General features: G+C 41.5%; 1 protein-coding gene across 5 annotated transcripts in view; it reads left to right on the top strand.

Moving 5' to 3' along the window:
• The window catches only part of AXDND1 (axonemal dynein light chain domain containing 1), a 198,229-nt gene that overhangs the window by 112,727 nt on the left and 67,543 nt on the right, over positions 1–17,959 (top strand). For all 5 annotated transcript variants that reach the window (XM_054456929.2, XM_054457015.2, XM_054457100.1 and 2 more), the window contains 2 exons: positions 8,763–8,856; positions 17,318–17,517. In XM_054456929.2, the coding sequence (XP_054312904.1) occupies positions 8,763–8,856; positions 17,318–17,517 (294 nt within the window). The remainder of the gene's footprint in view (positions 1–8,762; positions 8,857–17,317; positions 17,518–17,959) is intronic.

Genomic DNA, 17,959 nt, shown 5'->3' with positions numbered 1-17,959 from the left:
CAGAGGCTGGAATAGTTTGGAGGGCTCAGAGGAAGACAGAAAGATGTGGGAAAGTTTGGAACTTCCTAGAGACTTGTTGAATGGTTTTGACCAAAATGCTGATTGTGATGTGGACAATGAAGTCCAGGCTGAGGTAGTCTCAGATGGAGATGAGGAACTTACTGGGAACTGGAGCAAAAGTCACTCTTGCTATGCTTTAGTAAAGAGACTGGTGGCCTTTTGCCCCTGCCCTAGAAATCTGAGGAACTTTGAACTAGAGAGAGATGATTTAGGGTATCTGGTGGAAGAAATTTCTAAGTGGCAAAGCATTCAAGAGGAAGCAGAGCATAAAAGTTTGGAAAATTTGCAGCCTGACCATGAGGTAGAAAAGAAAAACCCATTTTCTGAGGAGGAAATAGAGACAGCTGTAGAAATTTGCACAAGTAATGAGAAACTGAATGTTCATAGCCAAGTCAATGGGAAAAATATCTCCAGGGCATGTCAGCGATCCTCAGAGCAACCCCTCTTATCACAGGCCTGGAGGCCTGGAGGTAAAAATCGTTTCTTGGGTCAGGCCCAGGGTCCCCACTGCTCTGTGAAGCCTCAGGACATGGCGTCCTGTTTCCCAGCCACTTCAGCTCCAGCTGTGGCTAAAAAGGGCCAAGGTACAGCTTGGGCCATTGCTTCAGAAGGTGGTCTTGGGCCTGCAGATGCACAGAAGTCAAGAATTGAAGTTTGGGAACCTCCACCTAGATTTCAGAGGATGTATGGAAATGCTTGGATGTCCAGGCAGAGGTCTGCTGAGGAGGTGTAGCCCTCATGGAGAACCTCTGCTAGGGCAGTACGAAAGGGAAATGTAGGGTTGGAGCCCCCACACAGAGTTCCCACTGGAGCACTGCCTAGTGGAGCTGTGAGAAGAGGGCCACTGTCCTCCAGACCTCAGAATGGTGGATGCATCAACACCTTGCACTGTGCACTTGGAAAAGCCATAGACACTCAACACCAGCCCATGAAAGCAGCCAGGTGGGAGCTGCACCCTGCAAAGCCACAGGATTGGAGCTGCCCAGGCCTGTGGGAATGCACCTCTTGCGTTAGCATGACCTGGATGTGAGACGTGGAATCAAAAGAGATGATTTAGAAGCTTTAAGATTTAATGACTGGCCTGCTGGATTTCAGACTTGCATGGGGCCTGTAGCCCCTTTGTTTTGGTCAATTTCTTCCATGTGAAATGACACCATTTATCCAATGCCTCTACCTGCATTGTATCTTGGAAGGAACTAACTGGTTTTTTTATTTTACAAGCTCATAGGCAGAAGGGACTTGCCTTGCTCAGATGAGATGTTGCACTGTGGACTTTTGAGTAAATGCTGAAATGAGTTTAGACTTTGGAGGACTGTTGGGAAGGCATAATTGGTTTTGAAATGTGAAAGTATATGAGATTTGCAAAGGGCCAGGGGCAGAATAATATGCTTTGGTTCTGTTTCCCTACCCAAATCTCATCTTGAATTGTAATCCTCATGTGTTAAGGGAGGGACCTGTAATTCTCACATGTCAAGGGAAGGAGGTGATTGGATCATGGGGGCTGTTTCACCCTGCTCTTCTCATGATAGTGAGATCTTATGCAATATGATGGTTTTATAAGCATTTGGCATTTCCCCTACTTGCACTTCTCTTTTTCCTGCTGCCTTGTGAAGAGGTACTTGCTTTTCCTTCCACTTCCGCCATGATTATAAGCTGCTTGAGGCTTCCCCAGCCATGTGGAACTGTGAGTCGATTGAACCTCTTTTGTTTAAAAATTACCCAGTCTTGGGTATTTCTTTAAAGCATTGTAGAATTGACCTAATACAATATTACAAACACAAAAATATATTGTTATAATTATAAATTTACCATCTGTCATCATTTCTATCACCCATTAGAGTTTGGTCCCATCCACCTCTTGTGTGCTGTTTTGGCATATATATTACACATATATTACATTTTTATGTTATAGGTCTAACAATATATCATATGTTATTTTATACTATTTCTTCTTTAATCAGTTAAGAAATAGAAAATATGCATTCATATTGTCTTTTAAAATTGCATAATTTTCTTTATAATGCCTTGTTTTTTGTGTAGATTCTAATTACCATCTGTGTTCATTGCTTTCAGCCTGAAAAATTTCCTCTAGCATTTATTGTAAGGAAAGTCTACTAGCAACAAATTCTTCAGTTTTTTTAAAATCTGGGGCAGTCTTTATTCCACCTTCATTTTTGGAACACATGTTTGTTGGATATAGGATTCTTGGTTGACATTTTTCTTCTATAGGCATTATGAATATATTATCCCACTGCTTTTTGGCCTCTATTGTTTATTTTGAGAAGTCAGCTGTTAATCTTATTGGGACTCCCTTGTAAGTGATGTATTGTTTTTCTGTTGCCACTTTCAAGATTTTCTCCTTATTTTGACTTCTAGCATTTTAACTCTTATATATAAGTTTGTAGACCTCTTTGTGTTTATCTTACATGGAGATTGTTAAGCTTCTTGAATGTGTTATTGTTTTTCAATAAATTTGGAGAGTTTCACCTCCTGTTTCTTTGAATATTTTTATGTACCTTTTTCTTTTCTCTACTTCCAATACTCTCTTTATGAGTAAGGGTGTCCCATATTTCTTCAAGGCTGTTTTCATGTTGCTTCATTCTTTTTCCTCTTTATTTTTTGGCTTGAATTACTTCCATATATTTATCTTCAAGTTCAATTCTTCTCTCTTCTGCCAGTTCAAATTTGCTGTTGAGCCCTAGTAGTGATTTAAAACTTTTTTCAGTTATTGTTCTTTTTCACTCTAAAATTTTCATTTCTTTTTTCCCATTTATATTTTTAATTTCTATTGTCTTATTTGCTGCAACATTGTTATAATACCTTCCTTTGCTTATCTAATCATGGATTTCTTTAGTTCTGTGAACATGAACTAACATGTGTTAGTTCATTTTTACACTGCTGATAAAGACATACCCAAGACTGGGCAATTTACAAAAGAAAGAGTTTTAATGGTCTCACAGTTCCACATGGCTGGGGAGGCCTCACAAGAAATCATGGTGGAAGGTGAGAGGCACATCTCACGTGGCAGCAGACAAGAGAAGAGAATGAGAACCAAGTGAAAGGGATTTCCCCTTATAAAACCATCAGATCTCATGAGACTTATTCACTACCGTGAGAACAGTGTGGGGGAAACCACCCCCATGATTCAATTATCTCCCACTGGGTTCCTGCCACAACATGAGGGAATTATGGGAGCTACAATTTAAGATAAGATTTGGGTGGGGACACAGCCAAACCATATCATTTTGCTGCTGGCCCCTCCCAAATCTCATGTCCTCACATTTCAAAACCAATCATGCCTTCCAAACAGTCCCCAAAAGTCTTAACTTATTTCAGCATTAACTCAAAAGTCCACAGTCCAAAGTCTCATCCAAGACAAGGCAAGTTTCTTCCACCTATAAGCCTGTAAAATCAAAAGCAAGTTAGTTACTTCCTAGATACAAAGGGGATACAGACATTGGGTAAGTACAGGCATTCCAAATGGGAGAAATTGGCCAAAACAAAGGGGCTACTGGCTCCATGCAAATTCAAAATCCGGCAGGGAAGACAAATCTTACAGCTTCATAATGATCTCCTTTGACTTCATGTCTCACATCTGGGTCATGTTGATTCAAGAGGTGGATTTTCATGGTCTTGGGCAGTTCTGCCTCTGTGGCTTTGTGGGGCATAGGCTCCCTCCCGGCTGCTTTCATGGGTTGGGGTTGAGTGTCTACAGCTTTTCCAGGCACACGGTGTATGCTGTTGGTGGATCTACCATTCTGGGGTCTGGAGGACAGTGGCCATTTTCTCACAGCTCCACTAGGCAGCACACCAGTGGGGACTCTGTGTGGGGGTGCCCACCTCACATTTCCCTTCTGCACTGCCCTAGCAGAGGTTCTCCATTAGCACCCCACTCCTGCAGCAAACTTCTGTCTGGACATCCAGTCGTTTCCATACATCCTTGAAATCTAGGCGAAGGTTCCCAAACCTTGATTCTTGGCTTCTGTGCACCTGCAGGCTCAATACCATGTGGATGCTGCCATGGCTTGGGGCTTGCACCTTCTGAAGCTATGGCCCCAGCTGTATCTTGGGCCCTTTTAGTCATGGTTGGAGCAGCTGGGATGCAGGGCACAGCAGAGGGATCCTGGGCCTGGCCCATGAAGCCATTTTATCCTCCTAAGCCTTTAGACCTGTGATAGGAGAGGCTGTCCCAAACGTCTCTGACATGACCTGGAGACATTTTCCCCATTGTCTTGGGGATTAACATTCGGCTCCTCATTACTTATGCAGATTTCTGCAGCTGTCTTCAATTTTCTCTTAAAAAATGGGATATTTGTCTCTATTGCATTATCAGGCTGCAAATTTTCTGAACTTTTATGCTCTGTTTCCCTTTTAAAACTGAATACCTAGCCGGGTACGGTGGCTCATGCCTGTAATCCCAGCATGTTGGGAGGCTGAGGCAGGTGGATCACTTGAGGTCAGGAGCTTGAGACCAGCTCTGGCCAACATGTTGAAACTCAATCTCTACTAAAATGCAAAATTAGCTGGGTGTGGTGGCACATGCCTGTAGTCCCAGCTACTCAGGAGGCCAAGACAGGAGAATCGCTTGAACCTGGGAGGTAGAGGCTGCAGTGAGCTGAGATCACACCACTGCACTGCAGCCTGGGTGAGACAGAGAGAGACTCTGTCTCAAAAAAATAATAATAAAATAAATAAAACTGAATACCTTTAACAGCACCCAAGTCACCGCTCGAATGCTATGTTTCTTAGAAATTTCTTCCACTGGCCGGGTGCAGTGGCTCATGCCTGCAATCCCAGCACATTGGGAGGCCAAGGCGGGTGGATCACTTGAAGTCAGGAGTTCGAGGCCAGCCTGACCAACATGGAGAAGCCCTGTCTCTACTAAAAATACAAAATTAGCTGGGCATGGTGGCTCATCCCTATAGTCCCAGCTACTTGGGAGGCTGAGGCAGGAGAATCTCTTGAACTCAGGAGGCGGAGGTTGTGGTGAGCTGAGATTGCGCCATTGCACTCCAGCCTGGGCAACAAGAGCGAAACTCTGTCACAAAAGAAAAAAAGGAAAAAGTCCGGGTGTGGTGGCTCAAGCCTGTAATCCCAGCACTTTGAGAGGCTGAGGCGGGTGGATCACAAGGTCAGGAGATCGAGACCATCCTCTTTAACATGGTGAAACCCTGTCTCCACTAAAAATAAAAAAAATTAGCTGGGCATGGTGGCGGGTACCTGTAGTCCCAGCTACTTGGGAGGCTGAGGCAGGAGAATGGCATGAACCTGGGAGGCAGTGCTTGCAGTGAGCTGAGATCGCGCCACTGCACTCTAGCCTGGGCAACAGAGCGAGACTCCATCTCAAAAAAAGAAAGAAAGAAAGAAATTTCTTCCACCAGATATTCTAAATAACTTCTCTCAAGCTCAGAGTTCCACAAATCTCTAAGACAGGGGCAAAATGCTGCCAGTCTCTTTGCTTAAACATAACAAGAGTCTTCTTTGCTCCAGTTCCCAAGAAGTTCCTCATCTCTATCTGAAACCACCTCAGCCTGGATTCCATTGTCCATATCATTATCAGCATTTTGGTCAAGGCCATTCAACAAGTGTCTAGGAAGTTCTAAATTGTTCCACATTTTCCTGTCTTCTTCTGAGCCCTTCAAACTGTTCCAACCTCTGCCTGTTACCCAGTTCCAAGGTCGCTTCCACATTTTTGGGTATATTTACAGTAGCGCCCCACTCCAGGTACCGATTTACTGTGTTAGTCCATTCTCATGCTACTGATAAAGACATACCTGAGACTGGGTAATTTACAAAGGAAAAGGGGTTTAATTGACTTACAGTTCCACATGGCTGGGGAGGCCTCACAATCCTGGTGGAAGGTGAAAGGCACATCTCACATGGCAGCAGACAAGAGAAGAGAATGAGAGCCAAGTGAAAGGGGTTCCCCTTATAAAATCATCAGATCTCATGAGACTTATTCACTACCATGAGAACAGTATGGGGGAGACCACCCCCATGATTCAATTATCTCCCACTGGGTCCCTCCCACAACATGAGGGAATTATGGGAGCTACAGTTGAAGATGAGATTTGTGTTGGGGACATAGCCAAACCTTTTCAGCTACTTTGAAGTTTTTGAAAAACCAGAGTTCTGGTCACTCTCACAGGCAGTTTCTGTTGCCTGCCTGGTGTATATGTCACACTTTCTTGTTTCTTATCATGCCTTGTAAGGTTTCTTTTTGTTGTTGTTGTTTTTGGTTTTTGGATACTGGACATATTAGATAACATACTGTAGCAACTTTGGTTGCTACCCCCCTCTTCCTTGTATTAAGTCTCTGATCTTGCTGTCAAGAAGGTGCAGTTTTTGGGTATGCTCACTGTCACCCTGCAGTGGTGTTTTGTCAAGGCTTGCTTCTTTTTCTTTGACCACACCAAGCTGTTAAACTTCACTAATTTCTGGTTGATTGGTCTATTGCTTTCTTTTTTTTGTTTGTTTTTGCTTTTATTTATTTATTTATTTTTATTTAAAATAAAATCTATTCATTTTTATTTTTTAATTTTATATATATGTTTTTATTATACCTTAAGTTCTAGGGTACATGTGCACAACATGCAGGTTTGTTACATATGTGTACATGTGCCATATTGGTGTGCTGCACCCATTAACTCATCATTTACATTAGGTATATCTCCTAATGCTATCCCTCCCCACTTTCCCCACCCCACAACAGGCCCTGGTATGTGATGTCCCCCTTCCTGTGTCCAAGTGTTCTAATTGTTCAATTCCTACCTATGAGTGAGAACATGCAATGTTTGGTTTTGTTGTCTTTGCAATAGTTTGCTGAGAATGGTGGTTTCCAGCTTCATCCATGTCCCCACAAAGGACATGAACTCATCTTTTTTTTATGGCTGCATAGTATTCCATGGTGTATATGTGCCACATTTTCTTAATCCAGTCTATCATTGATGGACATTTGGGTTGGTTCCAAGTCTTTGCTATTGTGAATAGTACCACAATAAACATATGTGTGCGTGTGTCTTTATAGCAGCATGATTTATAATCCTTTGGGTATATACCCAGTAATGGGATGGCTGGCTCAAATGGTATTTCTAGTTCTAGATCCCTGAGGAATTGCCACACTCTCTTCCACAATGGTTGAACCAGTTTACAGTCCCACCAACAGTGTAAAAGTGTTCCTATTTCCCCACATCCTCTCCAGCACCTGTTGTTTCCTGACTTTTTAATGATCGCCATTCTAACTGGTGTGAGATGGTATCTCATTGTGGTTTTGATTTGCATTTCTCTGATGACCAGTGATGATGAGCATTTTTTCATGTGTCTGTTGGCTGCATAATGGTCTATTGTTTTCAATAATTCTCTGGGGCATGTATTGCGCTAAAACTACTTTCATGTAATTTTGGCTCCTTGGAAAGAATAATTCCTGAGATCAGTGTTTGATCTTGTTCTGAACTCAAGTGGCCTTCTCCCAGTTGTCTTAGTCCCTGGTTGTTTCCTGCAAACTAGTTAGCCTACAGTTTAACCTCTATCTTGAATCTCCACTGAATTGCATTTCACCAAACCTCCACTGTACTTTAAAGCACCCTTAGATTTGAACGTCTTCAGGCTATGTTGCAAATGAAGTTAGTTTATTTGGGACAAGATTAGGAGCTTTTTAATTTTTTTTTTTTTTTTTTTTTTTTGCCTTCTTCTACCTCCAGGCAAAATCTCTGAGCTAGGGCTCTAGAGCTGGGGGTAGGGACAATGGAAAGCTTCTCTCTGAGTGACACTCACACTGTCAGACCTGAGCACTCCTTAGAAGGGAAAGTAGCAGCCTGAGGTCTTCTTGGATTGCCTCTCATGGAGTAGAACCACTGCCTTACAAGCCCAGACAATCAGGGACCCATGATTCTCAGCATGCTATGCATAGGGTAGAGTATTTATTATATAAATAGGGGCTGGGTGGAAAAAGACAACCCCTACTTGTTACCTGCATTTACCCAGTACCTAGACTCAACACCAGATAGCTGGAGGCAGTGTAAAAATCCATGATGTCCTGTTCCTTCTGGGAAGAAAGCCATCTGATTGGGAGCTAGAGGGTTAGGGAGCTCTCTGTTCTTGGCTACAGCATTCTGAAATGGAGTTGCTGCCTCACTGAGCTAAGGAGAGGAAGGAGCAGTCATGGTTCAAATATCATAGCTTATTGCCTTTCTTACTGAATCTTCATAGATTTTCTCGAATAGATGTTTTTGGAACTTCTCCATAGCACCATTTTTAGAGGCTTTAAGTGGTGTATTTAAAAAAATAATAGTTACCAGTTTCACTGGGGTGGGGGGCGGTGGGAAGGGCAGCCTTGCTCCTCACACTATCATGCTGGAAGTCATTCATTGAGAGGACTTTAAAATTCATTCTCACATAGTACTGGCCTGGAAGTAAATGTAAAGGGTGTAAGTTTTTACAGTAGAGAGCTAATATTGAACGTAAGATCTGCTTTGTCTAAAGTGCATCTTGCTACCTACATGGGGGTTAGGAAAACTTTGTCAGCGAGTAAACTATCATACCAGATAATTCAGGGCTTTGATTCCCCTTTCCTCAGTTCTCAAGCAGTTGTCAACATCTAAGTTTACAATACTCAGCCAAATAAAACTCTTGCTCATAGCTGATAGTTACATTTATCCTCTAAATCAGCCAGTCACTTTTATTTTACTTGATTTTTCCTTCAGGGTACTCCAAGCATATATATTTAACATGATTCAACAATGGCTTTTGAAGATAGGCAATGAAATTAACAATGGTAACATTGAACTTCAGCACCACGTATGTACTTGTAAGGATTTTTGACGTTATATTTTGCCTCGGCTGGCAAATTTCTTCAAGGAAAAACAATGCTCTCCCTATTTAAATGAAGCAGGAGGTTGAGAGGGCAAAATAGAAGCTTGTATAATAATTTCTCAAATAATTTTCAATGGATTTTTTTAAGCAAAGTGTTTCTGCCTCTGGAATGGAGTTTTGGAATTGAAGAGTCAATGAGCAAATATGTTAAAGCTGGAAGTATGGATTCAGGTGATCCCTAGGCTTGGGAGAAATTCCTCTGACAACCAAAATGAATAAGAAAAAGGGTAACAGAGTCCTTTTCACATGGTGGGACTCAGTAAATGTTCATTGAATGAATTTAGGAAGAATATTCCAGCACTGTTGGTGTCTAATGGTGCTGCTACATTAATCCCTTCTTTGGCAAAAAAGCTTGATTTACCATTAGGGATTTATCTCCATGGAATCATATGCTCAATTTGTTATTTTCTAGAATTTAATTTTTATAGTATGGGATTACTTAGAAAGTGCCTTTGTATATCTCAATTTTAACACTGCATTATTATAATTAATCTGTGTAGAAAACTTGCAAGATTGTAAACTCCATGAAGAATTATGTGTATCCTGTGTATCCATATTAACTCTTATTAATATTTAGAAACAGAAAAGTTGGATATAGGAGACAAGATGGCTGACTAAATTCAGCCAGGAGAAGCATCTGCCACTGAGGGACCAGAAGATCGGAAAGCATATCTTTAGAGGGAAGGTATTGAGGGTGGACAGAGGGAAGACACAGATGCTGGGCTAAAGGGGAAGGAAGCTGGAAACCCTGCACAGGGATACCACACACGGGGACTCCTTCCTGGCCCCCAATGACTCTTGGGGAAATAGTGAGCTAAGCAGGCGAGAAGTGACCTTCTCTTGCCGTAGGCATCTGGAATTCAGACAGCAGGAGATCCCAGGACCCCCACAGTCACTTGAGCTGGCAGAGAGAGAGAGCTGCTTAGAGAGGTGGTATGGGTGGTACTCCCAGCTAGTGTGGAGCCTGGAGGGTTTGCTGCGGGAGCGTCTATAGTGGGGCACAGTCAGGGATGCCTATCCCCAAGGCCTGCCTTGCTCCTTTAGGAGACATTAGTCTTAGGGGAACTATCGGACCTGAACAATACAGAGTGATCTTGCCCATAAGACAGGGCCAGTTTCACCTGAGCACCCCCCTGTCTTGTGGACTCTCCCAGGACTCCAGCCTGACCATGCCTGTTTGCAGTGCAGCCTTGGATGCCCAGCTGAGGTGCCTCCCAGGGGCCTGCATCATAGCTCCTGTACTGGCAGACCATGCCTGACCATTGGAGAGCTCCAGCAGAGCACCCCCAACTAATGAGCACCAGCCCGCCCATGTACTCTCCCCATCACAGCCTCCCCCATGCCATTTGCCAGTGTGCACTCACCCATGACCACCCCCTACATTGCTTTGCTAGTGTGGTTGCATGTATTCAGACCTTGCCCCTCCTTCCCCACCAGCCCACATGTGCACATGCACCCTACTGTGCCAACTGCTGCCACTGTGAGTGCATCACACTCCCCACCGCATAACCAATGCAAACGTATGCAAGACCAGTGGCCCCACACTCTGTCCTGCACTGCCATTGCCATTGGAGTGTTCGTGGGTACAGAGACTGCTAACCTTGTGCCTGCCAGTGCCCCGCCACTGTGCCAACACTGCTGCTGGCATGAAACTACACACGGATGCCAGCAGACCTGCCTCCCACCTTGTGCAGCCACTGCTGCCTGTGTGAGTATATGCACAGAGGTTACCAGTCCTGCACCTGCCAGCACTGTGCCCTCATGCATGAACATGCACAGGGACATTGGTGAGCTACCCCCTGCAACACGCTGCACTGCCGCCACTGCAAATGTCCACATCCCTGCCCTCATTAGTGCCCCACCATAGCTGAAGAGCATGCACCCTGCTGCACTGCTGCTGCTCCTGGCATGTGTAAACAAGCACGGATCCCGCTGTCACCACCTAATGAATTGCTTTGGCTGGCATCACCCATTGGAGTGTTGTGACCAGTGGTCTGGGAACACCTTGGCTCTTTCAATACAGTAGGTTCCTAACCTTGAGGGGCCAGATAACAAAGCTGGGGACCTGATACCAGATCCTAGAGTTAGAGCATGCAGACCAGAAGGCCTAAGCTGAGACTTGAACCCCTAAAATCTTCCAGAAATGAAGCAGGTTGACTGAACCCAACCTATACCAGAATCAAACCTCCAAGGATGTCAAAGAGGAGGAAAGACAAAAGAAAATGCATTCTAAGGACAGCAACTTCAAAGACTGAAGGAACTTCAGCTCACAAAGATTAGAAAGAGCCAGGACAAGAACTCTGGCAACTCAAGAAGCCAGAGTGTCTTCTTACCTCCAAACGACCACACTGTTCCCCAGCAATGTTTCTTAACCAGGCTGACATGACAGAAATAGAATTCAGAATATGTATAGGAACAAAGATCATCAACATACAGGAGAAAGTTGAAACTCAATCCAAAGAATCTAAGGATTACAATAAAATGATACAGGAGATGATAGATGAAATGGCCATTATAAGAAAGCACCACCAGGCACGGTGGCTCACGCCTGTAATCCCAGCACTTCGGGAGGCTGAGGTGAGTGGATCGACTGAGGTCAGGAGTTCGAGACCAGCCTGGCCAACATAGTGAAACCCCATCTCTACTAAAAATACAGAAAATTAGCCGGGCATGGTGGTGGGCACCTGTAATTCCAGCTACTCAGGAGGCTGACGCAGGAGAATCACTTGAACTCGGGAGGTGGAGGTTGCAGTGAGCTGAGATCATGTCATTGCACTCCAGCCTGGACAACAGGAGTGAAACTCTGCCTCAAAAAAAAAAAAAAAAAAAAAAAAAAAATAGAACCAAACTAACCTGAAAGAAATGAAAAACACACTACAAGAATTTCATAATGCAATTGCAAGTATTAACAGCAGAATCAACCAAGCTGAGGAAAAAAATCTCAGAGTTTGAAGACTGGTTCTCTGAAATAACTCAGTCAGACAAAAATAAAGAAAAAACAATAAATATGAATGAACAAAACCTCTGAGAAATATGAAATTATGTAAAAATATCAAATATACAACTCATTGGCATTCCTGAAAGAGAGAGAGTGAAACCAAGCAATTTGGAAAGCATATTTCAGGATATCATCCATGAAAATTTTCACAACCTCACTAAAGGGGCCAACATTCAAATTCAGGAAATGCAGAGAGCCCCTGAAAAATACTACAAAAGAAGACCATCCATGAGACACATAGTCATCAGATTCTCCAAGGTTGAAATGAAAGAAAAAATGTTAAAGGCAGGTAGAGAGAAGGGGCAGGTCACCTACAAGGCAAACTCTATAAGGCTAACAGCAGACATGTCAGCAGAAATCCTACAAGCCAAAAGAAATTGTGGGCTTACATTCAGCATTCTTAGTAAATAAATTCCAAACAAGAACTTCATATCTAGCCAAACTGAGCTTCATAAGCAAAGGAGAAATAAGATCCTTTTTAGACAAGCAAATGCTAAGGGAATTTTTTGTGACCAGATGTGCCTTACAGGAGGTCCTGAAGAGAGTGCTAAATATGGAAAAGAAAGACCATTACCAGCCACGACAAATACACACTTAGGTATTCAGACTACTATAAAGCAACCAGACAAACAAGTCTGCATAGTAGCCAGCTAACAACATGATGACAGGATCAAATCCACACATATCAATACTAACCTTGAACATAAATGGGCTAAATGCCCCAATTAAAAGGCACAGAGTGGCAAGTTGGATAAAGAATCAAAACCTAATAGTTTGCTGTCTTCAAGAGACCTGTCTCACATGCAGTGACACCCAAAGGCTCCAAGTGAAAGGATGGAGAAAAATCTACCAAGCAAATGGAAAACTGTAAAAACAAGAGTTGCTATTCTAATTTCAGAAAAAACACACATTCATTTTCCCTCCTGATCCATGTTCTTACCTCCACTTTTTTTGTCATTGTTTTTCCTTTGCCTCCTTACTTCATTTTACCTGTGCTGCTTGGCTGTCTAAAACACTGGTCTCTAAACGTTTTTTATTATGTACCTCTATTAGCAAAAAGTCTTTGAGCAAGCCTTTCTAACTTACTATTTCTGATTTGCATGCAAAAATTACTCAAATGACATGTTTGGTACATTATAAAACATATGCAGAAAGCCAAATGGTATGAAATTAACAATATTTAAAAATGATTTTTGGTAATGGTTCAAAAAACTGATTGAACAAGCTTCATGATTTTTTATAATTGCAGGTTTAAATTGCGGAGTAAACTTGTGATTATAAAGCTATTTGAAGGTCTGCTTCTAAATTCAGTTTCCTTCAGTACTAATTTTTAATGGCAGTCACTGCTGAAATGATAGCTCAGAAAGAAACATGAATCCAAATTGAAGAAATACATCACTGGAATGATAATATTCACTTTTCATTTCCATCAGTCAGGCCAGGCGTGATGGCTCATGCCTGTAACTCGGCACTTTGTAAGGCCAAGGTGGGAGGATTGCTTTAAGCCCAGGGATTTAAGACCAACTTGGTCAACACAGTGAGACCTCATCTCTACAAAAAATAAAACAATTAGCCAGGCACAGTGGCACACACCTATAGTCCCAACTACTTGGGAGGCTGAGGTGAGAGGATCGCTTGTGCCTGGGAGGTCAAGGATGTACTAAACTATGATTGTGCCACTGCACTCCAGCCTGGGAAACAGAGTGAGACCATGTCTCAAAAAAAAAAAAGAGAAATAAATTTCAATTCCATCAATCAGTTATGCAAAGGTTTTTTTTTTTAATTAACTAGTAATTTTTTCCATCTATCATAACGTCAATCAGTTGTTCTTACAGTAGTCTAAAACATTAGACAGTGTAGCATTCCTATATTTTAACAAAGTGTTCCCAGCCAATTGAAATGCTTTATTTCTAAGATTTTTAAAAGGATTAGAAACGTACTTCCAGATTTTATATATATGTAGATTTTAGACTTTTAAAAGGTGAGCTGTGTTTCATTTTTAGCAACAAACTCACACCAAGATGGAAATATTTCCTCGTATCCATTTTCAAAATGACCTCTCCATAGTATAAGTTTCTTTTGCTCATTGTTAAATTTCACATATATTTGAAAGGGACAAATTAAGTGTGTGTGTATGTGTGTTTTTGTTTGTTTGTTTGTTTTTTGTAGAGATGGGGTTTCACCAAATTGCCCAGGCTGGTCTTGAACTCTTGAGCTCAGGCAATCCTCCCACCTTGGCCTCCCAAAGTGCTGGGATTACAGGCATGAGCCACCATACCCGGCCTGATCTATGTTTGTTTGTTTCTTTCTTTCTTTTCTTTCTTTCTTTCTTTCTTTCTTTCTTTCTTTCTTTCTTTCTTTCTTTCTTTCTTTCTTTCTTTTTGTTTCTTTCTTTCTTTTCTTTCTTTCTTTCTTTTTTCTTTCTTTCTTTCTTTTTGTTTGTTTCTTTTCTTTCTTTCTTTCTCTTTCTTTTTCTTTCTTTCTTTTCTTTCTTTCTTTTTTTCTTTCTTTCTTTCTTTTCTTTCTTTCTTTCTTCTTCTTTCTTCCTCTCTCTTTCTTTATTTTTCTTTCTTTTTTTTTTGAGATGGAGTCTTGCTCTGTCACCCAGGCTGGACTGCAGTGGCACGTTCTCAGCTCACTGCAACCTCTGCCTCCCATGTTCAAGTGATTCTCCTGCCTCAGCCTCCCAAGTAGCTGGAATTACAGGTGTGTGCCACCACACCAGGCTAATTTTTGTATTTTCAGTAGAGACAGGGTTTCACCATCGTGGCCAGGCTGGTCTTGAACTCCTGACCTCGTGATCCACCTGTCTCGGCCTCCCAAAGTGCTGGGATTACAGGCATGAGCTACTGTGCCTGGCTCATTTATTTCTTAATATCAGCTAAGAAGTGGCTAATTACTCACTTGTTATCCCTGAAAAGATTAGTAAATTTGGAAGAAGTCTTTTCACAAAAGAAAAGCAGTTAATTCATCTTAAAATTTCTTTTAAGAATTTTATATAAGAATCACAGTAAATCTATATTTTAGTACAAAAGTTATATTCACTTTCCATCTCATTAAAAAGAATTACATATCTTTAGGAAAGTAAAAGATATCCTTTGTTTTTAATTTATTTTAATTTTAAATTCACCTATGATTTATTGTTTGTCCTTGATTCTACCATTTAATCTCTCTAATATAACTTTAAATTAAGATAATAACATCTATTTGTGCTTATTTCCTAAGGATAGTCCAAGGATTGATTAATATTTTAAGTAAGCAAAAACAAGTTATTTCAATGATAGTATAATCTAGGCCATTGGTATATGAAAGAATAGTTAGGAATTTATGTACTTTCACAGAGAAGCAGCAGGGACATAGCTAGTAGAATATGTAAGGAAGTGTAGTATCTTTTTCTTGTGAAAAAGACTTGCCTTTTTAACTCTTTCTCAGGAAAGTTTGCCCCTTTTCCTGATACGTAAATTCAGGTGTCAAATACATTAATCAACATTGCTTTAGGTCATTAACAACCTTCCCATTTGAATCAAGAAGCAGGAAGTTTGGGTTTTTACTGGATAGGCTACTACTTTTCTTTTTTTCTTTTTTTTTTTGAGACGGAGTCTCCCTCTGTCCCCCAGGCTGGAGTGCAGTGGCACCATCTCGGCTCACTACAAGCTCCGCCTCGCGAGTTCACGCCATTCTCCTGCCTCAGCCTCCCGAGTAACTGGGACTATAGGTGCCTGCCACCACGCCCGGCTAATTTTTTGTATTTTTAATAGAGACGGGGTTTCACTATGTTAGGCAGGATGGTCTCGATCTCCTGATCTCGTGATCCGCCTGCCTCGGTCTCCCAAAGTGCTGAGATTACAGGCGTGAGCCACCGCGCCTGGCCTAGGCTACTACATTTTATTTTTATTCATTCATTCAAGAAACATTTACTAAGAACTTACTCCCTGATAAGTACTGTGTGTGGTATGCAGGGATAAGGTGATGGCTCATGTCTTACAGACTGGTTAATTGAGGAGATAGATGTACAAATGACTATAACAGAGATATGTACAAAGTACTGTAGAAACATGGGAAAGGGAGCAGATTAGAGCCAGTGGAAACTGGTAAGTCTTCTCAGAGTAGATCATGTTTAAGCCTAGAGAAATACTCCAGAACTAACCAAACAGAGAAAGGGAGTAGGGTATTTGACAAGTATGATGTGTCTAAATTTTGCATACAGGTTTTCTGCATTTTATTTCTGGGACCCAGCCTCAGCAAATACTGTAATGCAGAGGTTCTCAAACTTTCTCTATTCACAGTGCCCTTTGGGTTTCAATATTTTCACACTCCTAAGCCAAAAGAAATACCTCACAGTTAAGTTTATTAAGTAGGTAGATTCAACCTGCTTACTAAATATTTAATGTCCTAACAATTTATTAACCATTTGGAAAAGTATTACACATACATTGAAAGAAAAAACCTTTTATTCTCATTTAATCAATATCACTTACCAATGTAAGGCATGTACTCGTTGGCATGCCTCTCTGACCTTGGAATCAGATTGGACATTACCACCTTCATTTCCTGTTCCATGTTAATTTTCACACAGTACTTGTTTTTTTTTTTTTTTTAATCACACAACCACCAATCAAACCAGTTTCAAAAAGATATGATGTCATCAAAATTAATACAGGGCATCTAAAGTTGAAAACTGTGAATTGTGTTAAGTTCATGCTGTGTCTGGTAGATGTTACATATTACTGTTATTTCCCTCAATTTAAAATCCTATGGCATCCTTGTGAGTTTGCTGTGGAGCCCTGGAATGCCTTGATGTGCAGCTTGATGTGCAATTTGAGAATTGTAGGTTCTCACAGGTTATTATCTATGGCCAGGCTAAAGAAGAGATTAGTGGCTGGGCGTGTGGTTCATGCCTGTAATCTTAGCAACTTGGGAGGCTAACGTGGGTGGATTGCTTCATCCCAGCAGCTCAAGTTCGGCCTGGGCAACATGGTGAAAGCCCATCTCTACAAAAAGCACAAAAATTAGCCAGGCATGGTGGTGCATGTGCCTGTAGTCCCAGCTACTCAGGAGGTTAAGATGGGTGGATCACCTGAGCCTAGGGAGGTCAAGGTTGCAGTGAGCTGTGATTATGCCTCTGCACTCCAGCCTGGGCAACAGAGTGACACCCCGTTTCAAAAAAATTAAATAAATACATATCAATAAAAAGAAGAGAGTAGCTTAATGTCGTATAGTGAGCAAAAGAAAATAGGGTCATGCTAGCTGATGATTTGATTTCATTAAGAATTATAATGTTGAAAGTTGGACACAGGCACGATCATTTCTATTTTAAAATTTGGTGTGGTTTTTACTGTTTGGTTTATTTAAAATTGGGTCATTTGTATTATACTCATTTTTTAACAGATGGATGAGTTACATATATCTATGATCCGGTGGATGGTAAACTTGCTGATTTTAATGATACCCAACTTTACTGACCAAGACTGTCTCCTAAAGTTGGAGGAGGAAAGTGCTGAGAAACATGATATAAGAGTTGCGCGATTGGAGCTAGATGCGATTGAACTGACAAGGAAGTTGTACCAATACTCCAGCTATTTGAGCAGGTGAAGGTATCTGGTTATTTTATTGTTGCCCTTTTGAAGAATTGAATGTCGCATAAAGCAGAGAAGAGACAGTGAAGTAGTAGCAATAGGAGTTATTTTAAAACCTTGAAAGAAATACTAGTTAAGTTTTTCAACTAGCTTTAACACTGTGAGCAGTTATAATATGAGATTTTGGTTTTTCTTTTGAAAACTGTTGGCATGGGCAGGATGAGAAGTGTGTGTATGTAGGAGTAAGAATTAGGAAAAAAGGACTCACTTTCTTGCATAAATAAGACACATCTTACACTTTTGCACATACTGGTGAGGGAGTGGATTTAAGAAGAATATTGTAGTTTCCTGTGTACTGTCATGTATTTTTTTAGACAGAGTTTTCTTCTGTCACCGAGGCCAGAATGCAGTGGCGTGATCTCGGCTCACTGCAGCCTCCACCTCCCAGGCTCAA

This window comes from Pongo pygmaeus, chromosome 1, assembly GCF_028885625.2.
Source record: "Pongo pygmaeus isolate AG05252 chromosome 1, NHGRI_mPonPyg2-v2.0_pri, whole genome shotgun sequence".
In the NCBI taxonomy this organism is placed as follows: Eukaryota; Metazoa; Chordata; class Mammalia; order Primates; family Hominidae; genus Pongo; species Pongo pygmaeus.
This window is presented reverse-complemented; position numbering and strand designations above follow the sequence as displayed.